Below are 25,478 nucleotides of genomic sequence, written 5' to 3' on the forward strand. Positions count from 1 at the left end.
TGCTGAAAGTGTATTTTGGCAGCACTCTATAGAGTGACTGCATAGGAAGGACTAGAGAGTCCTCACAAAACAGACTTTAATGCAGAAGTGCCAATGAAGTGAGAAACATGGATTTCCAAGGTTGCATTAGCTTGAGCAATGCCTGCTAAAGCAGGTATTCTGGGATACAAGTACATACTCCCACACTGTGTTCCACAAGGTGACTGCTTCTCCAGGGAAAGGGTTTTAACCACTGGAATAGGCGGCCCTGGAGGGGTGGTAGAGTCCCTGCTCCTGGAGGTGTTAAAGAACAGACTGTAAATGGTAGCCAGTGCCCTGGTGTAGTTGGCATGGTGGTGTTCAGTCAAAGGTTGGGCTCAGTGACCTCAGAGGTCTTTCCCAGCCTGTAATTCTATTTAACACAGTCAGATTAACTCCTAAGGGGAAACAACAACATCCATATGTGTAAGCATCTAAAGGGTGGGTGTCGAGTCAGAGGGAGTCAGACTCTTCTCAGTGGTACCAACAAACAGAAAAAGAGGCACCAGGCAGAAACTGATGCACAGGAAGTTCCACCTGAATATGAGGAAGAACTTCCCTGTATGGGTGACCATGCACTGGAACAGATTTCTCAGAGAGGCTGCAGAGTCTCCCTGCTGGAGATATTCAAAAACCACCTGGATGCAGTCCTCTGCCATGTGGCCTGGGATGACTCTGAGCAGGGGGGTTGGACCAGGTGACCCTCTGTGGTCCCTTCCAGCCTTACCCACTCTGTGATTCTGTATTCACTGCACTGATCCACTCTCACCTCCTGACAGCAGAGCAGGAGGACAGAGCAGAACAGCTCCCAAACGTGGTGGTCAGCACACACAACTCCATTGAGAGCAGCTCTCAAAACTCTCGTGCATTATTACATCTCTACAGTGGCACTAATCCTATTTATGAGGCTTGGAAGCCGAAGCTGACTTCTCCGTTTTTGACCCAATGGACGCTGGCTTGGGTGAGCACATGGCAGCAGGGAGGATGAAGGGCAGTGCTCCTGGAGCACTGACAGGGGTGACAAGGCTGCGGGCCCGGGTCTTACCCCAACCCTGGGCACGAGGTGGCAGGACCCCTGCCCAAAGTCTGGAATCCTAATCCTCACAGAGCAGAGCCTGCCTGGGCAGCACATAGAACACGTCCTGTGAGGAGCAGCTGAGCAAGCTGGGGGTGTTCAGCCTGAGGAAAAGGAGAGTTTGGGGGGGAACATCACTCTCTCTACAGCTCCCCGAGGAAAGGTTGGGGTGAGGCGGGACTGGTCTGTTCTGCCGTGCCTGCAATGAGGACAACAGGAAACGGCCTTAGCTGAGACAAGGGAGATTCAAATTAGATATTAGAAAGAAAATATTCACTATTAGGGTGGTCATTGGAAGAGGTTGCCCAGGAAGGTGGCAGTTACCATCCCTGGACGTGTTCCAGAGGTGACTGGATCTGGCACTGGGTGAGGTGGCTTAGTGGTTTAGGGGTCACAGGGGCAGTGCCGGGTGGATGCCCGGACCGGATGATCGAGCGGCTCCCTTCTAATCCGGACGATTCCGTGACTCCGTGACTCCGTGACTCCAAGGCGCCAAGATGCGGGCAGGCGCGTCACCGCCCGCGCGTCACCGCCCGCGCGCCCGCCCTGCCCCGTCCTGCGGCTGCCGCGGCCGAGTGCGCAGGCGCCGTGCCCCCGGTCACGTGTCGCGCGGCGGCGGCGGCGGCGCCATGGCGGTGAACTACAGCGCCAAGGAGGAGGCGGACGGGCACCCCTCGGGCGGCGTCGGCGTGCCGGGCGGCGGCGCGGTGGGCGGCGGCGGCGGGGGCGCCGTGAAGACCCGCAAGCCCGACAACACCGCGTTCAAGCAGCAGCGGCTGCCGGCTTGGCAGCCCATCCTGACAGCGGGCACGGTGCTGCCGGCCTTCTTCATCATCGGCCTCATCTTCATCCCCATCGGCATCGGCATCTTCGTCACCTCCAACAACATCCGCGAGTACGAGGTGCGCGGGGCGGGTGTCCCCGGGCCGGGGCTTTGGGAGCACCCGGGGCCCGCTCGGGGAGGCCGGGCCGGGCCGGGCGAGCGGGGATCGCCTGCCGGGAGGCCGCCTGCGACTCCGGGGAAATCCGCGGGGACCCAGGCGGGTTCTGTGCGGAGCGGACGCGGCGCTCGGTGGCTCCGATCCGGCCTAACGCCTGTGCTCGTCAGCACAGCGACCTTTAATTACCCTGAGCAGACACCGGGCTGCCAGCCATCTCCGCATAGGCTGTAGCTCTTCCGTGAGTTCTGTCAGTGCTCCCGAGGGAACTTCCCTGGAAGTTACTGCCTGCATTTAATCACACAGCCCAGTGCACGTTTTTTTCCTCAGCAGTACCGATAGTAAGCGCATCATCCGTGGGATAGCCTGTGGTAGTCCATTATTTATCTTCAAATGTTCCAGAGTAATTGTATTTTCAGGACAAAGCTCTGTGGTGAATGTATTGCTGTTATTCTTACCTGCACCGATGATTTAATGTTGATGGTGCTGTATGGGAGACCGAGGTGTTCAGAGTAAGCTTGGAAACAAGGATCGAAAAGTATGGCTTTTTCTAATTAACACTTATAAACTAGAGTGTGAGTTTATCAGATTTACAGTTTTATCAGATTTACAGCTGATAATCAGCCATGCTACTGCCGTGAAAAGTTGCTGAGCCTTAGCTGAAAACTGAACTGTATATCACAGATAGATCCAGTTGATAACAGAACTAGTTTGTGTTGAAAGGAAATAACTCACAGGGCTTAGGGATGGACAGCCTTGAGAAGCAATTGACAGCTATTATTAGTTTTGGTGAGCTAATATGACTGAGATTGATTGTAGGGAAGAAGGTGTGTGGTTGTTTGTTGTGTTTTTTTATTGGAGAGTATGAATTTTTGTGGATCAAATCACTCTAGTTACTGGACTAAGCTGCCACTTTCAAGTAAGTAGTGTTTAAGACAGTAGCTTGCCTGGTGGCAAGTTGTCACTGAAGCCAAATTAGCTAAAGAAATAATGAGGTAGGGAATGAATGGTGTTTCCATATTTCTCTTAAAATGCAAATAAGGTTATAATGAAACCAATTTTACTCCCTTTTATGTTAAGATATACAGTTACAGTTAAGGAGGAAAGCAGAAGGGAAAACCCCAAAAGCTGATGTGTATTTTACAGCATCCTAATTTGTATGTAAGCATATTTTTTAGAAAATAGTTGCTTCTTATATCAAGTGTTGGGATTGTGCTGAACATCTGAAAAATTGGCACAGGTGCTTCAGAGAACATGGCCAACCTGTCATGGGCACATAGGTTTTTAAATTGTCATGTGTAGCATATTTAAGGTAAATACAATTACAGGTTTTCAACAGTCCATGGAGAGAAGTATAAAAATATCCTTGCTAACTCTGATTTTTGTTGACCACTGCATTTAAAATAGCCATTTCTATAGTAAAGCAGTATGAGCAGTACGAAGTTTTATATCATTGTAATTGCACAAATGTATCCTTTTTCCATTATGACTGAATCTGCATTGATCTATGGGAACAAGAAATGCATGGGTTTCATGAGTCCAGAAACATACATGACTTATTGTGCCTATATTGCTGCTGTATGCATATACAGGATTTTTATATACTGCTGTTGCTTAAGCAGCTCAGTCAGGTACTCCTGGTAAGTTCCAGTGGAACCCAAAAATCAGCTGTTCCCACCTAACAATTGGCATAAAAGTCATAGGTGAGCTGGGAGCATTACCAATGCTCCACTACACAGTCAGGTTGTGTATATACAGCAGCAATAACCATTTGTAGTGGAGACAGCTGGCAGGCACAAGCCTTCAATCCTCTCTAATCTCAAAATACTCAAGACTGGAAAGAGTTTAATTTGTTTGTTTTACTGTATGGATTTACTCTTTCACCTTTTGAAATCATCAAAAATTTCTAGGCTTTTGTGAGGACAGAAGGGAGTTTGGAGTCTGTGGTAAGTCAGAAGGGGGAAACTCATGTTCTGTTGCCTGATCCTCGTACATGTTTTATGAAGTGCTTATCCAGTGACGTTCTGCAAGTGAGATTATCATCCTAAAGGCAGCTGAATTTCAAAAAAAAAAAAAAAAGCAAATTTAAATCAAAAAAGGCTTTACAGTTGCAGGCACAAAACACAGATAAAGCATTTTACCAATTAGGACCAGCATCTGGGCTCTAAACACCGCTGAGGGGTGCAGTTTAAGACACTGCTATCACATATGTGCTTAGATGGCATACATCCCTGCTTAGAACGCTGGCTTTTGTTATAACCTCCAAAAGTTACTCACAAACAGCTGTAAGTTTAGCTGTGGGAGACAAGACATCCAGAAGCTACATGCAGTGACTAAGCTTCTTTAGAAATGTAATGGGAGGAGGAAGCACAGGTGGTTATTTACATCTGCCTCCTAGGCAATAGCATACCTCTCAAATCTGTGTGTATATGCCTGTAAACTTAGTGTATTGGAATGGAATAGGATGTATAACTTGTGACCCTGGATACATATTTAGGTTCAAGTCACTCTTTCCTGAAATAAGGTATGGTAGCCATTAGTATCTCTGTGGACTGTGCTGTTCTTCTACAGGTGCAAGGACTGAGCAGCAAAATGTACCTCTTCCACTGATTTCCTTTATAAGATGTCTTGAATTCAAATGTGGAAGATTTCCAACAGTTTAAGTGTACTAGGACTATTGGGATTTTGTTATGTTTTCTCTAGCATTTTTTCATGGCTTCAAAAGGGTATAATCAGTCATTTATCTTGAGTCTGTTGTTAAAATAGTTCATTTGGGTGGAAAATTAATCAGTTATGCAAATGTCTTTTTGCCTGTTACTAAAGGATGAGAGAGTTCTGTATTTCCTGGAGGTGTTTTTTTTTCCCCTTTGGTTGTTTTTTGTTTTGTTGTTTTTTTTTTTTTTTAATATATATGAGTGAATAAGAAGCATTGATAGAGCATATTAATATATGATAAAATGTCAGGAATATACAAAGTATTAAATGTGTAGGAAAGAGATCTTTGTGCTGTGACTGCTGCTGTGAACTGCATAATGATAGATAAAAAGCCAGATTGACTTAAGGCATGGCTAGGAACAGATAACTGAAAGTAAGTACATTACTGTTGCCTACATCTTCAGCCTTGTGTGCAGTTCCTGTAGCCTCATGTCATAAATGATACAAAATTAATAAAACCTACAAAGAGGGACAGCAAAGAGGATCAGATTTATGGATTTCCTTTTATACAAGAAATGGTTAAGCAGAGTAGGACAAAATATGAAGTCTGCAAAATCACAAATAGTTTGGAGAATATGTGTATGCAGTAGTTAAGTTATTTCTATAGGTGTATGTCAGCTGGCAGACATCAACAGCCTGAAAGGCCATTGGTGTGGAGTAATGTGGATATACCCAATGTCCTTAAATCTGGAGTTATTTGGAAGGGCTCATGGTGTCTGGTTGTCAGATGTTGGCTGATCCCAGGGGACAGAACAGTGGGGTCAGGCAGGTTCTTGCCATGGACTCCATAGTCAGTCCTTAGCTCTCACAGTCAAAAGTGTTACTTTGTCAAGCGGTGAAGATGGATGCCTTCATCCTTTTAAAAAAAGCTCTCTTGAATGTAATCTGTAAACGTGGATGCAGAAAAATACACTTGTGTTGGCAGTTACTGTACAGGAAAGCTCTTTGATAGCATGCAAGCTGATAACAGTGCATCAAAGCATGGTACTGCTTCAATATGCATCAATTTCATGCTCCACAGAATTTAGTCAATTACGTTTTTAAAAGTGAGGTCTTTAGGTCTTTTGCAATCTTAGTCTTTAGTGTGTGCCCTTGACCTGAAACAACTTCTCACACTGGCAAGTTCTTTCTAAAGGAAATGCTTACTTTAGCTTACTTTAGCAGAACACACCCACCCCTGAGTTAGCCTTCAACAAATGAGATGCACTGTTCATTGAGAGCAGCAGTGGGGTCTGTCTGCTGCAGCTAAACAGAGCTCGTCATGGCTGCTGCAGCAGTGCTGTTTCTAGATCAGCATAAATTTAATATCGTGTTCAGCTGAGCAGCAAAGATCGTGATCCTCTCTTAATCTCCCTCTCTCTGGCAGGTAATAGCTTCTGAAGCTATCTAGTTTCAGCTAGGCTCATTAGCGTGTAGGTTTTGTCTGTCAGAAATCTGGCAGCAGAGCAAATGCCAGTCAATAAAAGTGCTTGCTGATGGAGCTGGTTGCAGCTTAATAGATATTGGAAAAATCACAGGAAGACAGACCCTGAAGAAGATGCCAAGGAAAATAGACTTCAGTCCTTTCCTGAACACACCCTGTTTGTCTATTTTAGCTAACCTTAATACGTGTATTGGGACCAATCATAAATCACTAGTTCTGGGTTATGCCTTTCACTACAAACATAAATCAGGACAAACCACTTGCAGCAGCCTTTCATATAACTGTATAGATGCTCTAGTTTAAATGCTACTGCTGCTGCACAGTTTTTTTGCAGTGAGGTATATATTTCACCTGAGTCTAAATTCTAAAATAGGTAATTCATGGTAAGTGTAGAAATACGTCTCTTATAGGTAGAGGTAAGCTTTACCCTGCCACACTTTCTGGAGCTACACATGAGAGAGCTGATGTGGTCAAGCTACTTGAGATGGCTTAGACTGTAGGGTGAACTTGTGGCTGCTAAGGCTGAATGTACAGATTTTTAAAAAATGCTTTTTAAGGGCTACAATAATCAAGACAGAACATACTGTATAAGCCAGATAAGTGCTGATCATCTTTCTTGTCCATATACTGATTATTTTACCATTCCTGACAAAACAATATTGGTGTAATAATCTTTCCTGTTTTAGGACAAGTTTTGCGCATTAAGTGATTTCTAAATTTTTTCTTGTAATTAGGTGACTAAAAATGGTCAACAAAGCAAGCTTTCTAATGCTTTCAAATCTTTTTTTTTTTATTAAATATCTAGACTTTTAAAAGCTTCATCTCTCTGGAAAGCATGTAAAAGTTGAGATCTTCTTTTCATAGTGTGTGTGTGTTTGGAAACATCATATTGTCTGGAGTGTCTGCTGGTTTTGTTTTGGTGTGGTTTTTTTTTTTTTTTTTTTTTTTTTTGTTGGTTGGTTTGGGGTGGGGTTGAGGCTCTGTGGGGGGCTTTTTGGTTTTGTTTGATTTTGCTCCAGGAGTAATTTCACCTCAGTGTTCAATTTGTTTGCATCTGAAATCAAGCATATAGTCAGAATCAAAAGCACATTTACATAATGGTTAAGGTTGGAAGAGACTTCTTCAGATTGTCAGATAGGCCTGAACGTGCTCTTGATGTTGAGATATGATTGCAAAATAAATGCCACAGCAACTCTCTTGCTTAATAATTTTTCTTTAGTCTCCCATTGTAAATTAATGACTGCTTTTCCTGTTACAGATTGACTATACGGGAACAGAACCTTCTAGTCCCTGCAACAAATGCTTAAATGTGTCCTGGGACAGCACACCCCCTTGTACATGCACCATCAATTTCACACTGGAACATTCATTTGAGGTATGCTGCCCTGGATGCAGGATGAAGTCAGAACAGTTTATATGATCTACTTCATATTGAAAATGAAGGTTTTGTCACTTAAGTTTTTTTTTTTTTCTGTTTTAGAGGATTAGTTTTAGTTTTCTTTTGAACTTGGATCTGATTTTTATGTTTCCTTTTTCATCAGGAGGGATGAGATGTTTCGTAATGCCTCCATTTATCTGGAAATGAAAAACATTAAGTGGAATGCTTGTGTTTTACACATTCAGAGTTACCCTATGGGTCACATAGCTGGAGAGTAGATCAGATATTCCTGGATGATACAAAAAATGTCAGTTTAACGGGAATTGGAAATAACAGATAAGTGCTTTCTGGAGATTGGAGGCAAATGGGGCTTATGGGTTCTGCATCGGACATGACAGCTATTGGGATTAGTGCCAGTGAATATCATTCTAATAGTTGGTGACATTTCTGTTGTTTGACTTCAGCCTTGTTAAGATAGTACTTTTATGTACTCAGTATGAAGTTTGAGGTTCTTACTTTATGAATGTTGCTATAAACCTAAGAGTTTAAGAACTTAAAACTGCAGGTTTGTGTGAACAAAATCCCTCTTTCCCCATCTTGCTTTTTGTAGAGCAATGTATTCATGTATTATGGACTTTCCAACTTTTATCAAAACCACCGTCGTTATGTGAAGTCTCGAGATGACAGCCAGCTAAATGGAGACAACAGTTCACTACTTGTAGGTATTCATGCTTGGATGTGAATGAGCAACTATTTTCTGACTATTGCATAAATCACCACATAGAGTATTTAGTTCCATGGTAATGAGGTACTAGAATTTTTGCATACCAGTAGGTAACCATAAGGAATTGATATTTTGTTTACTGAAAATAACTGTAAAGTAATATTATTCATGTTGATCGTGTAGTAAAAAGCAAGTTAGTTGTATAAACTAGCACAGACTCATTTGCCTTTTTTCTTTCTAACTGTCAGAATCCAAGTAAGGAATGTGAGCCTTACCGCACAAATGAAGACAAACCCATTGCTCCTTGTGGGGCTATTGCCAACAGTATGTTTAATGGTATGGTCACAATTTTAAGTTATCATTTATATGGGTCTGTGATCTAGTGTGTGTTTTCTGTTGTGTTGCACATTATTCTGGATAAAGACACCATGAGCTTTTTTTGTTTTGAATTAACAAATTTTCGTTGTTCAGAATAAAATAAATATCTTGTACTGCTTGTACTTGTTTAAAAATTGCTAGGAGAATTAATTTAATCTCATAGCATACAAAGGATGGAAATATGTGTTGTGAGAATCTGCTACTGCTGTGATGTAGAAACATAGATATCATACATGGATAATAAACTGCTGTCTCATATACACTGATTCTTACAGAACAGTTTGTTATTGTGTCAGGCAGAGAGTAAATGCCTTGCCCGGTTATTTTATTTTGTTTTCTCCTGGAGGTAATTGTCTCAGTGCTTATCGTGATCATCTAGCTAATGAATGTTTCTGCAGCTGGTTTTCTAATTTGATTTTGTCTTTAGATACACTGGAATTATACCGCATTGATAATGACACAAGGACTCCGATTACTTTGATCAAAAAAGGCATTGCATGGTGGACAGATAAAAATGTAAAGTTCAGGAATCCTACAGGAGATGGAAACAACTTAACTGCGCTCTTCCAAGGTAAAAAAAAAAAAGGAAAAAAGTGAAATTTTAGGGACAGCAAAATGCTTCAAACACCTTTTGATTTCAAACACATTTTGATTTCAGAGTTTTGCCTCACTGACATTTTACTGAATGTGCTAAATAAATGTTCTCTGAAGAAATTGAAGCTAAGGACTACTCTGCTATTTGAAAGGTTGTCTTTAAATAATAAAAGCTGCAAGTTTCTGATAAACATGTTTGGTTTTTACCTTTACTGTAATCATTAATTTGGTAGTTTTTAATTTCTGATTTTTTTTGTACTCTGAATACTAAAAAATATGTAATGTATACTTGGCAACTCAGCATCACACAGTGTCTCACTAACCATACCCTTGTTCAGTGGAAGGAAGAATTGGAAGGCTGAAAGTGAGAAGGCACATAGGTTGAGATAAAGACTGTTCAGTAATTAAAAAAAAAACCAAACCAAAAACACAGCAAGGAGAGAGGAAAATAAAACCTAAGAAAAATAAGTAATGCAAAAGAAAAATTTGCTCACTGCCATCTGAGTTCCTGAGCTAAAGTAGGCCCTCCCTACCTGTACCTGCCCTTTTCTATGGTATGGGATATCTCTTCGGTCAGCTGGGATCAGCTATTCCATCTGTGTCCCCTCCCAGTCTCTTCTGGACACCTCTCCTGTCTCCCCATAGGTGGGGTGAGGTGAGGAGCCAGAAGAAGCCTTGATGCTAGCAAATACTGCTTAACAATACAGAAACATCACTCTTTATCAACACTGTGTCCAGCACATATCCAAAACATTGTCCCATACAGGCCACTGTAAAGAAATTTAACTTTATTGCAGTCAAGACCAGTACAAGTTCTATTGTGTTTGGATTTAACTTACAAAGAAATCCTGCAGTTGTTGAATGAAACTCTTCATATGGAGTTTTCATTTAAATGTTGCTGTGGCTAAGTTGTGCTGTCCTCTAAAAAAATTGATTCTTTTTTTGTTATTAGAAGTGACTGTGTCTCATTTTTTAGGTTATACACAGTTTGGCAAATGAAATTTTCCTTTGGCTACTATGTCTGAAAAAGCCCGTTCTTAGTGCTCTAAGAGCATGTGTGTTTATGCAAGGTTTATAATAACTTCAGGCTTAACCTGATGTGGGTTTCTTGCTTAGTCATAGCCAAATTACATGTTGTCAGTGTGATGGCTACCCTTGGAGAAGCAGATACCTTTCCTTAATACAAGGTGGAATTGTATTTCCAATAACAGTAGCAAAAGCATTTGGACATAATCTGAAATAATGTTTACAATATTACATGCTCGTGGTTCAGGAAGTGGTTCTCAAATTCTGCCAAGTGAGCAGAGGGCTTATCGTCATAATGGAGAATTACCCACCAAGCAGTGCTTTGAGACATGACTTCCCACCTGTATGAGTTGTTTAAACAAATGGACAATTATATTATTTACTTATAGACTTTAAACTATTTAAGCTGCAAATAAAAAGTTCTTAATCAGCCTAGTGTGTTGTAATAGTAGTGAGTCAGCCTGTCTGTTCTTACTGTTTAGAAGTTAATGTGTTTTTTTGTGACATTAGAATGGATTTTGATGAGCCAGTGTGTTATTCAGTCCTGTATTTGAAATGCTTTATTATTTTTGTTTAATCCTAGGCACAACAAAACCTGTGAACTGGCCCAAGCCAGTGTATATGCTGGACTCAGAGCCTGACAACAACGGCTTTATTAATGAGGACTTCATCGTGTGGATGCGCACAGCTGCTCTGCCAACGTTTCGCAAGCTCTATCGTCTCATCGAAAGGAAGAATAACTTTCAGCCTACCTTACAGGCTGGAAAATATTCTCTAGATATTGCATACAGTATCCTTTGAAAGCAGGCCTTAGCTGGATTATGCAAATATATACCTGCAAGTTATCAGATGGAGCTAGCCTTTATTCTTAGCATCCCTAAAAAGAGACGGTATTGAGCTGTGATTGAAAACTGGCACTGAGACCCAGATAGACTGTTACCATCTTTTACTTCTGTGCTAGTTTTATAGCATTAATAGCTTCGTAGAGACTGGGAAATCAGATTGGTTGGGTGCTGGGAAGGAATTGAGAAAAGCATAGGAAAAGAGGAAAGAACAGAGGTAGCAGGTAGCTAAGGAATTTAAGAACTGTAACTTCAAGATGAAATGATATTTTGTAATGAAAGGCAGACTGACTCTGAAGGTCACAAAAATGACCTGTGGATCAAGTGAAGGTCTGTCATTCTTTTTTGGGGAGACTAAATATTATGTAGAAATGCAGGGGACTAGAGAAGGAGGGTTGTCATAGTTACTGAATTCTTAAAATTCAAAAGCACCTAATGATACTTTTTATATAGCTACTGCAGTGTTTTCCTTTGCTGTAAAACTGGGGAGTGCATGTAAAACTGAGAGAATGTAAAGAAAAATTTTGTAGTAAAATAGACACAAGGACTAAAATTTATATTTCCCTCACTTTATTTAAGCTGCTTTCATAAACACACAAAGTCATGCATTTTACTGTTCCTCAGGGTTAGTGTCTCCTAACATGGCTTTTGTTTTGAAGTAGCTGACAATGCCCAGATTAGTTTTATCCAAAAAGAACAGCTGAATGTTTCATATTTGCAATTCCAGTTCCAGAGGCAGCAGTTAGTATTTGGAACCTGAGTGAAACCACCCAAAATTTTCATGTGCCCACTTCAAGCTGGGTTTGGAAACTTGCTTCTTGTTTTCCTGAATGTTTTTTCAGATTATCCTGTACACAGTTTTGATGGACGAAAAAGGATGATCCTAAGCACCATCTCGTGGATGGGAGGCAAAAATCCCTTCCTGGGAATTGCTTACATCACTGTTGGGTCCATATGCTTCTTCTTAGGAGTGGTATTGCTGTTCATTCATCACAAATATGGCAATCGAAACACCAGTGCAGACATTCCCAATTAATCTTGCATTCTGAAAATAAATGTACTGCATGTGCATCAAGGCCAGTCCAGAATGGACCCAGTTTTTGAAAGACAAATCTCTACTTCTGTTATTTCTGAGACTGGGTGCATAATTTTAACCTAAAGTTCCCCTTTCCCATACTCTTGAAAATGACGGGTATACAATTAGCTGCATTGATTGTATCTCTGCCTATGTCAGAAACAGTTGTTCTGATGTTTGCCTCTAACTGGGCAGGCCACATGATGCATATAGCTCCTGCTCCCTTGATGCATCTGCTGCTTGTTCACGTGCTATGTAATGTCAGTATGATTCAGTACATTTAGATTGTGTGGAGAAAGATGGTTATAAGATATTGTAAATTGTTGACTTTCCATAATTCAGGTGTCAGTGCTGTTGGAAGAAGTCAAGTCTTAAATGTTTTCTTTGATTTACTGTCTTGTGTGCATGGGCTCCTACATTTCTTGCTGAGATTGTAATATATTTATACAAGTTGTTAAATATTTTTCCTATTTACCCACCTCTATTATATTAAATCCTTTAAGTGCTCTGTAAACTTCAGCACTCTGGATTCTTTGTATATTTACAATATATGTGCCTGGCCAGTAAATGAGCATCCTATGAAAATACCAGAAAACCTATTTGTTAATTATCTGTGTGAGACCCTTTAAAAGATTGGGACATGCTTGTTACAGATATAATCTTCTTCTAATTTTCTTCACTTTAAGTCATATCCAATCCTAGTTCACTTTTTGCTGGTTTTGCTTTTTATAAGCAGCACCAAGCATTAATCAAGAAGAACTTAAAAGGTTTTTTTCCATTCATACATTGGGGTGAATTCCTTTTACTGGGGTGACTTCCTTTTACTTGAGGAGTTTCCTAATTTTTTTAAAGCATATGTATTCTGAGCAGGCTTTGTTTTAAGGGAATTGTATGCTTTTTCCTTATTTTGAGTGAACACCACGTGATTTTTTGTGGTGTTAAGGAAGTAAACTACAGAAGTTCAGAAGCTGGGATGGCAGTGACATTCTTCCCTGAAATGCAGGTTTAGCTTGCTGTGAAACATAATTTAAATATTGCAGTTAGGCACAATGTGCAGGTTAGTGTCTTAAATTAAAGAAGGATTCACCTTTAGGTTAATTAAAAGTTAACTGCAATGTGTAAAATATTACTTTAGGTGACTTTTTTTTAGATGATGCACAGAAACTGTAATGTATATGGTGGAGATCACTTTATATGCAATTAGCTTGATAAAGTATGGAGTATATTAAAAGAGACCTAATAAATTCTGCAAACCATTTAATAAGAGGTTTGGTTTTGTTCTTGAACATACATTTATTTTTATCAGGATGAAAAGACATTTTTAAGTGTAAATGCAGTTTTAAATGAGTTGTATTTCTGGGATTGCATATTTATTACAAAACTGCGTGGTCCAATAGCTTAATCTACAGGCAACTTTAAACAAAACTATTTCTTTTTAACATAATCATATGACTGGTTTTACTTAATTACTTGTGTAGCCTAAGAGTTTAAATGTGTAAGTCTTGATAAACTGTGGAATGAGGCAGCATTTCCAGTGTGTGCTAGCTCTCTGTAACTACATAAAATAATTTATTTGCATAGTACAGCCTGGCAGAACAGGGCTTTCAAATAGTACCTTTCAAGAATTTATTTACAGTGTTGTATTCATGTTGCTGGAGTTACAGAATAACAGTAATGTACCCTTGAAAACTTCCAGAATGTGCTAAACTGGCTTTCAGCTGTGGAGTAGCTGCTAGTCCAAGATAGAGTAAATGAGCAAGGGGATGTCTCACAATTACTGGTTATTAAAATATTTCAGTTTTTAAAGTTTGTGTTTGTCACTTGAAATGCAATTATATTCTGCTTCATTCATAATTTCTATTTTTTCCAAGTGGGAAAAGCTGCTTTTTGGGCTGTGCTTAAAATTAAAAAATAAGTATTTTTCTGTCTTCACCTTGTAATATTTTTCAATGCCTTATTTTTTATTTTACTGACTATAGCTGTCAGTGTATCTTCAATCTCAATGAAATGCACCAGGGTGAGAATTGCTGTCTGGTTTTTATTGCAATTAAGTGGGTTCTCTGAGAACCTTTAGCAGTAAATACATGGGACAGTGTGCCTGTGGAGCTTAAAATGTGTACAAGAGTTCAAAATATTGGTCAAATTTGTAAACTCTTCCTTCACTCATGCTCATTTGTCTGGATGTCACGTTGGTAACAATGGAGATCCTTGGAGGATCCTTGGAATCTTTCAAGGATTAATTATGAATATCAAAACTTGAAGGTTGCAAGTCTTGTCTTTTTTTAATAGAAATCTTTAAGGGAAGAAAGGCCATGAGAGTGTAGGTCAAGTAACATCTGCAACTAGAGCAATGAGTATGGCTGGTTGGAGTGGATTCACAGGAAATGCTATTGACTGCACCCTTCTCTCACATGCCTTACTTGCAATGGGAGAACAGACTGAGTTGAAGAGAGTGCTTAGTGGAAAAGGTGATTTAAGGCTAAATCAGGTACCTACAGTAAATTTTAAAAAGTTACTGGAATGCAACCGCTGAAGAAGATAACTTTGCATAAACACAGAGTAATCCGATCTTCAAAGTTCCTGTGACAAGACAAGGGTTTCTGATCTTTCCTGAAAATGTGATCTACCCTTGATATTACATAAGTTGTTGGTTTTTTTTTTTGTTTGTTTGTTTGTTTTTTTTTGTTTGTTTTTTGTTTTTTTTTTTTTTAATTCAACAACTCAACGTGAAACCTCTCCAATACCCCAAAATGTTACACATACAAAAGGCTTGTCTGTATTGAACAACTTGCCCCAAATGCTCTCTTTTCAAAGGAGAAGAAAAAACTATGAAAATCTAAGTCAATTTTATTTGCTTCTTAGCAATGTGGCCAGTTTATAGAAGAGACTGCTTCTGGCTGTGTAAAAATAGACTCTGAAGATTATTTTCAGGAAGCCCAATTGTGAAAAGTTTTGGGATTTTACTTGTTTGATTAGTAGTAGTGTTAAATTTTCCTCAAAGCAGCAGAAGTATTTTAATGTAAGAATTCCCTCCCTTCTAGCTCACAGAATGTTTGGTCACCAGCCATGTTGCATTCTGTTGCCTACATGTGAAGTCTAATCTTATTTGACAGTATCAATTGAGACTGAAGACCATTATGAAATGCCTGATAAGAATTAGCAAGTCCTTTTATGACCTGAGTCTCAAGTAAGAAACTACCCCCTCATAAGCCTCCCAGGCTGAACATCTTTAGCCTGTGCTTTAAAGTGAAATGATACTGTCTGTTGTATTGTGTTACTTGGTTTCTCCCTGTTTTTCCCTCGGTTATAGTTTCATCCCAAGTTGTCTCCCCTTCTCTAAATGTCAATCCCATCCCCACTCCTCCCAAATCCCTAGAAATTATTAGAAACAAACACACTGCTTTTTCCTATCTGAATAGAGCAACGCTTGCATGTATTGCATTGTATAACAAAATTGTTTATCAAAACTCATTGTTGAACAGTTCTGTTTAAGCCATTTCTCATTCCCTCAAGTTTTAATTTCTTCACGAATTAGTCAACACTGAAGAGACCAGCTGTGCTTGCTCTGAGCAGTTATTATGTAGCTTTGATCAGTAGGTAACTCACATGCCAATCCTTAAGTATGGCTTTTCTGTTGTAAAGTGTAGTTTTACAGAAAATATCCCTGATATTAGATTCAGACCTACCAGAAAGTAGCCCACTCAGCAGAAATAATAATTTCTCTGTGAATTATGCTCCTTTTACCAGTATCTCAATACAACTAAGTGTATGAAAATCAGAATAAAATATTGTATACACTCATAAGACTGCAAGAGGAATGAATTTAGGTGTTATTCTATGGTTGCACTGCTTGAATGTTTGAAAACCATTTGTTAAATAATGCAACCAATTTCTTCCTTTGTTAAAGCACCTATTTGTCTATGACTGTGCTTTCAAAATGCTATTTTTAATATTCCTCACAGCTGAGGCTATACCTATAAATGCTTCTTCATCATTGCATTTTTAGTTTCTTTTTGGGACAGCTCCTAAGATTGAGAAGTGTTGTGCTTTGAGATATGATCCTTGTTATTTTCATACTGAATTGAACACTAATTTGTCATGTTTGACACACGTCGTTCATCATGAAGTTTGGCACCAGTGCAAAAGTATAGTAATGCCAAAAACTAAGTGCACTTAACTGCAGCAAAGCCAGGAAAGAGCATTCCCGACAGCATTTCAGCATAGCGTTGAAGCATGAGAAGATGCAATTACGGGGCACGATCTGCAATGCAGAAAAAGCACAGGCTTCTCAGAGTAGTTTCTTGAAGGGCAAATCATTCTTTCCTGAGACTCGAGTAGGTTTGTATTTCATACAGTTCCAGCATTTCTTCACTCTATGTGATTTATACATCGTGAAACACGAAGCTGAAGTTGGTTGGTTTTTGGTTTTTTTTTCCCCCCACATGCCGAGTACTCTTTATCCCAGCCACTGACGGAGTTTGAGGCAGTGAGCAGGTACTACATGGGGTAGTTTGGGGTTTTTTTGTGTAGTGGCCCAACAAAGGATGCCACATCCACCCAAGGGTGCCAGAACCCCTCCCCTGAGTCGGACGCAGGCTCTGCCTCGCTCGGCATCCTTGCCTGAAGTGGCGGCCCCTGGGGATGTGCAGCGAATCCATACGAACAGGCGCAGCCCAGGGTGCTGCTCTCCCAGGACACGCATCTCGCCCTCTGCACGTATTAAACTTTTCAACGAAAGGAGTTTTAAAATTCTGTATGTAGGAGCCCGGGGGGACGTTTCATGGATGTCCCAAAGCGCCTCCTGAAGGTGCAGGGAGGCGGCCGGCAACCACAGAATCCTGTGGCAGCGAGTTCCCCGCCGGGGCTGTGTGGCGTGGGCAATCAAACGCTCCCGGTGTGCCTCAGCCGCTGCCGGCCCTGCGTGTTCTGAGAGGTCACCGCTCCTCCTTCCCGGCGCTGGGGTCTCAGCCCGGGCTCCCGGGCCCCGGCCCCGCCGCGCTGCCCCGGCCGGGCCGGGCGGACTGGCGGGGGGCGCTGTGGGCTCTGCGGCGGCGCTCCGGGCCGCTCCCTCTATGATGTGTCCGCCGTGGGCGGGGGAGCCGCTTCCCCTTCCGCTGCCCTTGTTGCCGGCGGGAGGTGACAGGACCAACAGCCGCGATGTGGCGGAACGTGCAGGTGAGGCCCGGGGACAGCTGCTCGCTGCCTCGGCGGTGTGTGGGGCTCGCTCAGGGTGCCCGCCCGGCTGCGGGGCTCGGCCGTGGCGGCCTCTGTCCCTGCCGGGCGCTGCGGAGCGACCTGCGGGGGTCGGGGCAAGGTCCATGTAGTGCTGAGCTTCAGGGACTCGAGAGGATAAGGTTGAGTCGCGGGGCTCGGGTACGCTTAGCTCGTCTCTAAGGAGATATATTTTATAGTGTGTTTATTTGAGGTGGGTAAGGACAGGAGATGCCTGGTCCCGTTCCTTGCAGCTAGCATCACCTGTATGTTTGCTCGCCCCGTGGCTGCGTTTTCAGCGGTGGTAATTGTGTGGGGACGATATGTTGTTGTCCGTGTTGCTTGAAGGAGGCCGAGGCCGCTGGCAGCTTAGAGCTACCGCGCTTTAAGCCTTGACATTTTAGCAAAGGCAGATTAAAGAATTGTATATAGGTCATTGATTTTGGTAGGCTACCCTGTATGATCAGGCTGCGGAAACAGATTCCAGCTCAGGACACAGCAAGGTGATTTAAGCTGTGTGGTGGGATGAAGGTTCCTCCTTAGCACTGTGAAGGTTGTCTCCTGTGCTCGTGGCTCCTAGGTGAACTGCAGCAGTGACAGGAGTTCCTTGTCCTCACAAACACGTTTGTCAAAAATATGATTGTCCCTTTTGCTAGTCAGACACAGAAAATGGTGCCTAAAACTGAGGTCTAAGGGGCAGAGGCTGAGATTTCCCCTGAAAGGAAACCTGAAAGTTATGCTGCAGATCCATAAATCCGTTGTCTCTTACTGAAAGTCATTTTCCTGAGTTTCTCCTTTCCAGGGGTCTAGTTAAGCAGTCCTTTACATAGTTTGCTGGAAAATGTACTGAATTCAAAACTAGCATGTTTTGGTTAAGTTTTGTGTGTTTGTTTTTAAAAGCTTTTCTTTTTTTGCTATCCCACTTCTGTCTTGCTTTTCAAATAAGCAATTTCTACCCAGTGTGGGCAGAGCTGTAAAATGTCACTGTTATTAAAATATTGTTTATCTTTTATTTCAGGCTCTTCGCCAGATTTCCCAGAGAACCATAAGCACTGCTTCACGCAGGCAGCTTGAAAATAGAGTTTCTGAGAATCAGAAGCTATTTCAGGTAATGAATGAGTTGAATAATGTTAGTAGATTAACAAGGTTCTAGTAGGTCATAACTGCATGGTCTTTTTCTAAAGAAGCCTGGTCAGGCTCCCCTTTACACCTGAAGAGAGCTCTCAAACTCAGTTGTATGACTAGAGCTTTTGCAATTAGCAGTTATTTTCTGCAGAGGTAGAGTGTTTTTACACGCCTTCTTGACTTGCTGACTCTTTAGGGGTTTTTTTTACCCCATGAAATGGTTTGTACTGGAGTTTCTCGTAAGTATTAGGCATGGTACAAAGCTAAAGTACTCTGAAATTAGTTGGTATGGGGGAGTATGTCCAGTGAACAAATAGAGAAAAAGAATGAAAAGACAGAAATACAGTGAATAGGTAAACCTGAAATCTTACATCTCTTTCTATAGCTCCTAGATGAGACCCATAATTTTTAATTAGGATGTGGTATTACCATATTTCTCAAATATGAAAACTGTAAAGGTTTCATAATGATTACATAATTAAATCACAAGGATTTAAATTATTGGATTAATTCCCTGAAAATTATTGAATCTTTAAAAATAATTTCTGAATTACTCTGTTCCTGATTGATAGGGCCACTGAGTGAAGTAGTAAAAGCAGAGAACATTCAAGAGAGTAATCCCAGCTGTGAGCCACAACCTGGAGCTATAGCTTCATACTGAGGATAAACTGGTCTTCAGCTCAGTGAAAGGGACCAAGTATATTAGAAGCCCCACTTAAATAGTTTTAGTTTCTTATTCTTTTCCTTTCCCCTGAAAGAGAAAGCCAGTCTTGTTGAGACACTTGAGTAAGGAGCACAGTGTTCATTGTGAGCCAAGGGGAAGGAAATGGGAGGGTGATGTTGGTGAAGGGAGGGGGTCAGAGGTTCAGTTTCTGCTGGCAGAGATCTATAGGCATATCTCTTCCTCCTTTCATGCCTTTCTTGTGGGGCAGCAGGTTAGGCTGGGGTAAGGTGCAGGTCACCAGCACTGGAGGCTGGCTTGAAATCCAGAGCAGTGTCATCTTGCTGACAGGGGTAAAGATCATGTGGATCTGGTGCTTCAGAGTTTTACTTAGGGTGGAGCAAAACAATTTCCTGTATGCCACCAAGTGACACTACAGACTCCTCCCCCTTTTGCTCCCTGTAGCAGGGATTGACTATACTGGAGATAGATGGGTGGTTTCTAGGGGTGGTAATCACATCCTGTGCACCTGAGGGTCTGGCTAGTGTCAGAAGTGTTCAGGCCACTCACTGCTTCAGATATGAACTGTGCACATGATTTATTTTACTCCCTCAGTGAGTCACCACCTGATAGCAGAGCAAAAGCTCTCAGGACAGAGTGGGATCTAAATAAGGTTCAGGGTCTTTTGGGAGTCAGAAAGATAATGTGGGGTAGTAGTTCTTCTGATGAAGAAGGGTAGTCATAGTTATAGTAACACAATATTGCAAGAATTGCATATATATAATGAATTTTTGTCACTTTTTTCCATTAGGAGGATAATGGCCTCCCAGTGCATCTTAAAGGTGGGGCAAAAGATTCTCTGTTGTATAGAAGCACTGCGGGCCTGACAGTGATTGGTAAGCTAATACTGAAATACTTATGCTTTGGTACAATTTCCAATGTGCTAATATGAAAATATTTTTTCTTTGGTACAATCTCCAACAGGGATGGTGTTTTCTCTGTAAAATAATTATGTGATATCTTCAGTCTCTTCTTTAGAACATGCAAATTTTATGTAGAGAGGACAAAAACACATTTGGACTTACTTTGTATTCATTTGTGCTTTTCCCAGGTTTAGATTTTCATATGGCTTTTTCCCAGACTAAGTGCCATGGTCTGAATACTCCTTCAGGTTTCACGTATGGTGTTAGAGAAAAACAGAACTACTTCATCTATTCTGCAAAGGAGTAAAATGTAATTACAGCACATACCTGAACCAGTTTTCACACTAGCCTGACTCTAAGTTCTTAGTGTTAGGTGATACTCAGTATACTGAATTTTCATGTGCTGTGGAAACTAGCAGAATTATAACCAAGGTTCATAATACTGTATATATGTAATCTTTATGTTGCTTGTTACCTAATTTTGCAATAGCCTCTAACTTTAATGTGTTGATCAAATGGATTTTCAGTTCAGTTACTTTAAGAATGAGTAACTGTTACTTCATGATTGTGTAGGTTCCACAGACATGCCTCTCACCACTTTTTTTTTCCCTGTCTCTTTATTTTTGTGCAGCCTGTGGAGATATATTTAAGGGTTTTTTTTTCTCTAAAATATTAATCACCAAAAAAAATTTGAGACATGGCTGTGGAAATGTATTTTGTTTGAATTGCAGTTGCTTATTGTCAATATTTCTTCTGGAACAAACTGGAAAGCTGACTTCAGAGGAATTCTGTGTGCTATTCTGAAAATATCTTTTCTGTCTCTTAATTCAGGAGCAATGTATACTGTTTATTATCTGCTTGTCTCTTCAATGCCCAAGAAGCCGAACTGATTCCATTTGAGGATGCCTCAGCAACTAACATCTCTGTGTCCAGTTCCCATGTGACTGTGGTGGCAGCTTATTATAAGCAGCTGGCTTAATGATTGGAATCATATGTTAATTGTAACATGTAAACTGCAATCAATAAAGCAGTTTTTACGTGGTGTAGTGGGTGTCTGGACTGTATCATCTGTTTATGTGTGCGAGCATTTTTGGTCGTAGGGTTGCCAAGCTGGTGAAGAGGTTGCTCTAAACTAAGGTTGCTGGCAGAGGAAAGCCACAGTCCATCCCATTCCTCATCTCAGTTTGATGCCAGTGTCAGCCATAGATGCCCAGAGCCGGGGAAGGGATTGCAGGTCAGCAGGAGCACCTGCTGAGCCACACAAAGGACTCACAGACACTCCAGCCAGGAAGTCTGTCTCATCAGGGACACAAGAGTGGCTCTGTGGGAATGCACACATCACAGGGAATGAACAGGAGGAGTTAGAGACGTGCTTATACGTGCAAGGCTGTGATCTCAGCGGCATCACAGAGAAGCGATGGGATGGAAGGACCAGCAGGGAAGATGAGGTGCTACCCTCCGTGTCAGTGACCAGCCAGGGTGCATGGAACTCTGCCTAGGGATGGATGAGGAGTTCACGGGGAGCTTATGGGTCAGGATTAAAGGGAAGACAGGGACAGGTGACATTGTAGTGGGGGTCTGTTGCTGGCCACCTGACCAGGAGGACTGAGTGGATGAGTCTATAGACAGACAGGAGCAGCCTCATATTCACCAGCCCTGAGCCTCATGGGTGACTTTACCCCATTCTCTGTTGGAGGGACAGCACAGCAGGGCATAAGCATCACTTGTAAGGTACTGTTATGGCCCTTAATAGCTTAATTATTGCAATTACTGGGGAAAGTCATAATGGAAACATTGTAGCTGTGCATCTCTAGTTCAGTTTTATGTTCCTAACAGATTTGTGCCTTTTTAACTTTCCTGTCAAATTGCTACTTGTGGGTTATTATGACCAAAGTCTGGTGTTGACTCTGTAACAAATATGGGGCTTCTAAAAAAACCCAAACAATTTCATCAAAGTAATCCTTTTGTTTCTCTTCTCAGGGAAACACTGGAATTTTCAAAATGTGAAAACAAGCTCAAACATCTGGCCTCCCACTACAGTGCTATTTTAAGCCTCTTGTGGATTAAGTTTGTTTCCAATTTTTTGTTGCTATCCTGGAGAATGAGAATATACTTGTTAAACTTGAGGCAAACTGGAAGAGAAGGATGAGTATACTCAGGACTCTCTCTAGTAGAACCAAAAATCTTAAAAAAAGGTGAATGGGGGAATACTCCTCAATGGTAGCTTCTCTGCACAGGTAGTTTTGGCCAACTGCACGACTAAATGAATAAGAAATACCTGGTTGGATTTGTTGGAAGAAGGTTTGGGAAGTGGGGATGAACACTGATGCCTACAAAGAAGAGAAACCTCATGGCACAGTAAACTATACAGAATCTGAAACAATCTGTCTGATCTGTGCAATGCTGGTTAGGCTTCTGCTGCCATCACATGCCAGGGTTACCCTCAAGATGTGGACCAAGTGATGGGCATCTGGAAGGCAGCATAAGGAAAGATCAACGCGTTTCAAAAGTCCACATCTTTTCCTGCCTGCAGGGATTATGAAGAATTTTGAAAGGATTGTTCAAATAGTCCAAATTATAAAACACCTGTGATGAGCTAGGTAGTAAATTTGTGTGTACATGTTTGTGTGTGCAACCAAAGCAGAATGTGCAGCTGTTCGTGTTTTTGCACTGAGCTGTCTCAGAGTCAATGTCCCCGGGATCCGCAGCAGGCTGTGAGCTGTGGGGCGGGCAGCAGCCCTGGTGGGAGGGCATGGGGGGTAAAATGCAAGCTAGGAAAAAGTTTCATCCTACAGAGCAATCACTGTTTATAGTCAGAGCCTTGAAGTGTTATTTAAATTAATATCAAATGACAACAACTTGTTCTGTGAGAGTTGGGCGCAGTATCCCCGGGATACGTCCCTGGAGCTGGAGCAGGCGGGAGAGCGGGCGGCATTGCCAGGGCCGCGCTGTGCGGCTGCCGGGCGCTCACGGGGAGGCGTCCGCGATCTGCGGCAGCCAGCGCTCCGGGAGCTCTGCTGCTGCAGGCGCAGGAGGAAACCCAACAAAACCCACGGTCAGCTGCTCAGCACCATTCTATGGGACTGCATTACAACACGAGCAGGGAAATTCCCATCTGCTGTGCAGTCTATGCATGTATTTCATTGCAGGCTCAACCACATCACAAATTTTGAGAGGTAAACTGCGTGCCTATATTGACTGTATATTGTCTCTCTCTAGGAAAATACAAAAAAAGAAATATGAATCTTCTCTATTGCTAAAATATCTGAAGATCTTAACTTCAATCTCTCTGTGGGTATTATATGAGTAGCAGAAAATAAAATAAGCAATATCCATTACTCCTTGCTAATGTGAAAAAAGTTGTAACTATAAAGGAATTAAATGGTCACTGATACGAAGGCATGGGCTTCTAGCTGTTAACACCCTCAGTTTAGAAGTATGCCAGCTTTGTCAAAATGAAAAAACAAACTCTTCATGCCACTGTAAGAGAAATTAATATTCAAGTAATAATCGGATGAAACAGAAAATTAAATCCTCAGTACTGCAATTGCAAGTTCCACAATCCTTTCTGAGACTCCAGATGTACAGACCATGTTTTACTTTCTCCATTTGGAAGGTAGCTCAGAATGTCAACTCTTAGAATGGTGCCCTGGGCTACATTTACTTGGCTGCTGAATACACGTATGCATCCAATTAGCCTGACACATACAAAAATTTCCCCAGTAAAAGTCTGAGTACTAATAATACCACAATAACACCGCATTGACTTCCTAGAAGACACAGTGAAAAAGTTCAGAAACTCTCTGAAGTAAAAAGAAAACCCCAGGGAGATCTCTAAGTATAGGATCTTCATTGTACTTCTTTTTTAAATTTTTTTTCCAGGTCCCAAAGTAAAAATATCATGTTTCTAATGTTGCTCACCTTAGATATCACTGCTCTGAACTATGAGAAACCATGATGAATTTTTTTTTTTTTTTTTTTTTTTTTTTTTTTTTTTTTCATTTTTCATATTGTGCTGTCACTCCTTACTCTCCCAATCTTTCTCAGTTCTTTTCAATATCACAGCTGGAGATTTACCTTCACAGTTGCTAGGGTGATTCAGACTTTCAGAGGCAAAATCAATCTGATCAACCTGACTTGACCCTAAATAAGATATTTAGGGGATGAGTAAGTCAGAACTAATGTATCTTTTCATGTGCATGCTTGTGCGATTATTTTTTTAAAGAAGTTCCTTTTAGCAATAACACCACCTTCTCTAATCTAACTTGTCTGAGCCTTTCCACTTATTTTTTCAGTACTCAGTTAATTCTGCTGTTAAAATAATGGCTTGTCCAGAAACATCACCTGAGGAGAATCTCTTGGCTGGACTGTAGTTTTTCTGAATGTAAATATTCACAGAATCAGAGAATTAACTAGGCTGGAAAAGACTTTTGAGATCATCAAGTCCAGCCTATATCCAAGTCTTCAAACTCAGAGAGCAACACATATAATCTGTGATACATGTTTTGGTTTTGCCTCAGTATTTTTGAAGAGTTGTTATTATTCACAGGTTTTCCATTAGACTAACTGATCACAGCCTCCCCCAAAACACACCTAGAGCTAAAAGCACACTTGTACCTATTGCCTCAAAAATATGCATCCTTGTCAAAAGTGGTCATTGGCTGGGATTCCTGTTTATAAATGTGACAAGCCAAATTCATTCTCTGGGGGCCAGAGAGGTACTTGAAGGAAGGGTTATCCCACTGAGTCCCCAGTCAGGCAGTTCTGAGTTTAGATCCTCAGAGAAAACCAGTGTCTGTATACAGCTCACCAAGTTCTCCAAACATTCACTCTCATTGCATATAGCCTGCTGAGCCCTAGAGAAAACTGCCAAAGAGATGAATTTGTCCTTTGTTTATGTGTTTCTTTGAGTTCCCAATCCACAAGTATGAACTTTCTAAAACATCAGGATCTTTTGCCTCTTCAGTCTGGTTTATCGGGTGTAATCTTTTCATCTTCCTTCTGCCTCCATGGTATTTCATTCTTTTATTATTGTATTAACTCACTTTAGTATTTTCACTCATGAAAATATCTATCCCTTGCCTTGTTGGGTCCCTGCTCTCTGCAAGAAAAGGCAAGATTCTGTCTGGTGGGCATGGAAATAAGTTGGAAAGTGATGATGAGGTAAGATTCAGTAATATTTAAGCTTTATGTACACAAGAACATGGAAGGAGTTACAATAAAAAAGACCACAGGAAGCTTGGAGTTTTAAAGTTTCCTAAGTTAAGGTTTCCTAAAAAGAATTGTTGCAAACTAAATATGAAATGAACAAGGTCACAGTATTGCTTTAAAAGCATATTTCAGCATAAGCACTCTCCTCTGTGAACTACGTT

General features: G+C 41.3%; 2 protein-coding genes across 2 annotated transcripts; both read left to right on the top strand.

Moving 5' to 3' along the window:
* Positions 1–1,694: 1,694 nt before the first annotated feature.
* TMEM30A (transmembrane protein 30A) lies at positions 1,695–13,999 on the top strand. Its single transcript, XM_053972617.1, has 7 exons — positions 1,695–1,995; positions 7,428–7,544; positions 8,158–8,265; positions 8,520–8,607; positions 9,077–9,220; positions 10,853–11,059; positions 11,954–13,999. The coding sequence occupies exons 1-7, from the start codon at positions 1,723–1,725 to the stop codon at positions 12,145–12,147; spliced, it is 1,131 nt and encodes a 376-aa protein (XP_053828592.1). The 5' UTR covers positions 1,695–1,722; the 3' UTR covers positions 12,148–13,999.
* A 3,253-nt stretch (positions 14,000–17,252) lies between these two features.
* LOC128805735 (cytochrome c oxidase subunit 7A2, mitochondrial) lies at positions 17,253–21,152 on the top strand. Its single transcript, XM_053974615.1, has 4 exons — positions 17,253–17,361; positions 18,416–18,505; positions 19,995–20,079; positions 20,938–21,152. The coding sequence occupies exons 1-4, from the start codon at positions 17,344–17,346 to the stop codon at positions 20,994–20,996; spliced, it is 252 nt and encodes an 83-aa protein (XP_053830590.1). The 5' UTR covers positions 17,253–17,343; the 3' UTR covers positions 20,997–21,152.
* Positions 21,153–25,478: the final 4,326 nt, after the last annotated feature.

This window comes from Vidua macroura, chromosome 3, assembly GCF_024509145.1.
Source record: "Vidua macroura isolate BioBank_ID:100142 chromosome 3, ASM2450914v1, whole genome shotgun sequence".
In the NCBI taxonomy this organism is placed as follows: domain Eukaryota; kingdom Metazoa; phylum Chordata; class Aves; order Passeriformes; family Viduidae; genus Vidua; species Vidua macroura.

Coding starts and splice junctions, on each gene's coding strand:
- TMEM30A (XM_053972617.1), top strand. CDS start 1,723: ATGGCGGTGAACTACAGCGCCAAGGAGGAGGCGGACGGGCACCCCTCG. Junction 1,996..7,427: donor ACAACATCCGCGAGTACGAG/GTGCGCGGGGCG, acceptor TTCCTGTTACAG/ATTGACTATACGGGAACAGA. Junction 9,221..10,852: donor CTTAACTGCGCTCTTCCAAG/GTAAAAAAAAAA, acceptor GTTTAATCCTAG/GCACAACAAAACCTGTGAAC.
- LOC128805735 (XM_053974615.1), top strand. Junction 18,506..19,994: donor AGAATCAGAAGCTATTTCAG/GTAATGAATGAG, acceptor TTTTTCCATTAG/GAGGATAATGGCCTCCCAGT. Junction 20,080..20,937: donor TGCGGGCCTGACAGTGATTG/GTAAGCTAATAC, acceptor CTCTTAATTCAG/GAGCAATGTATACTGTTTAT.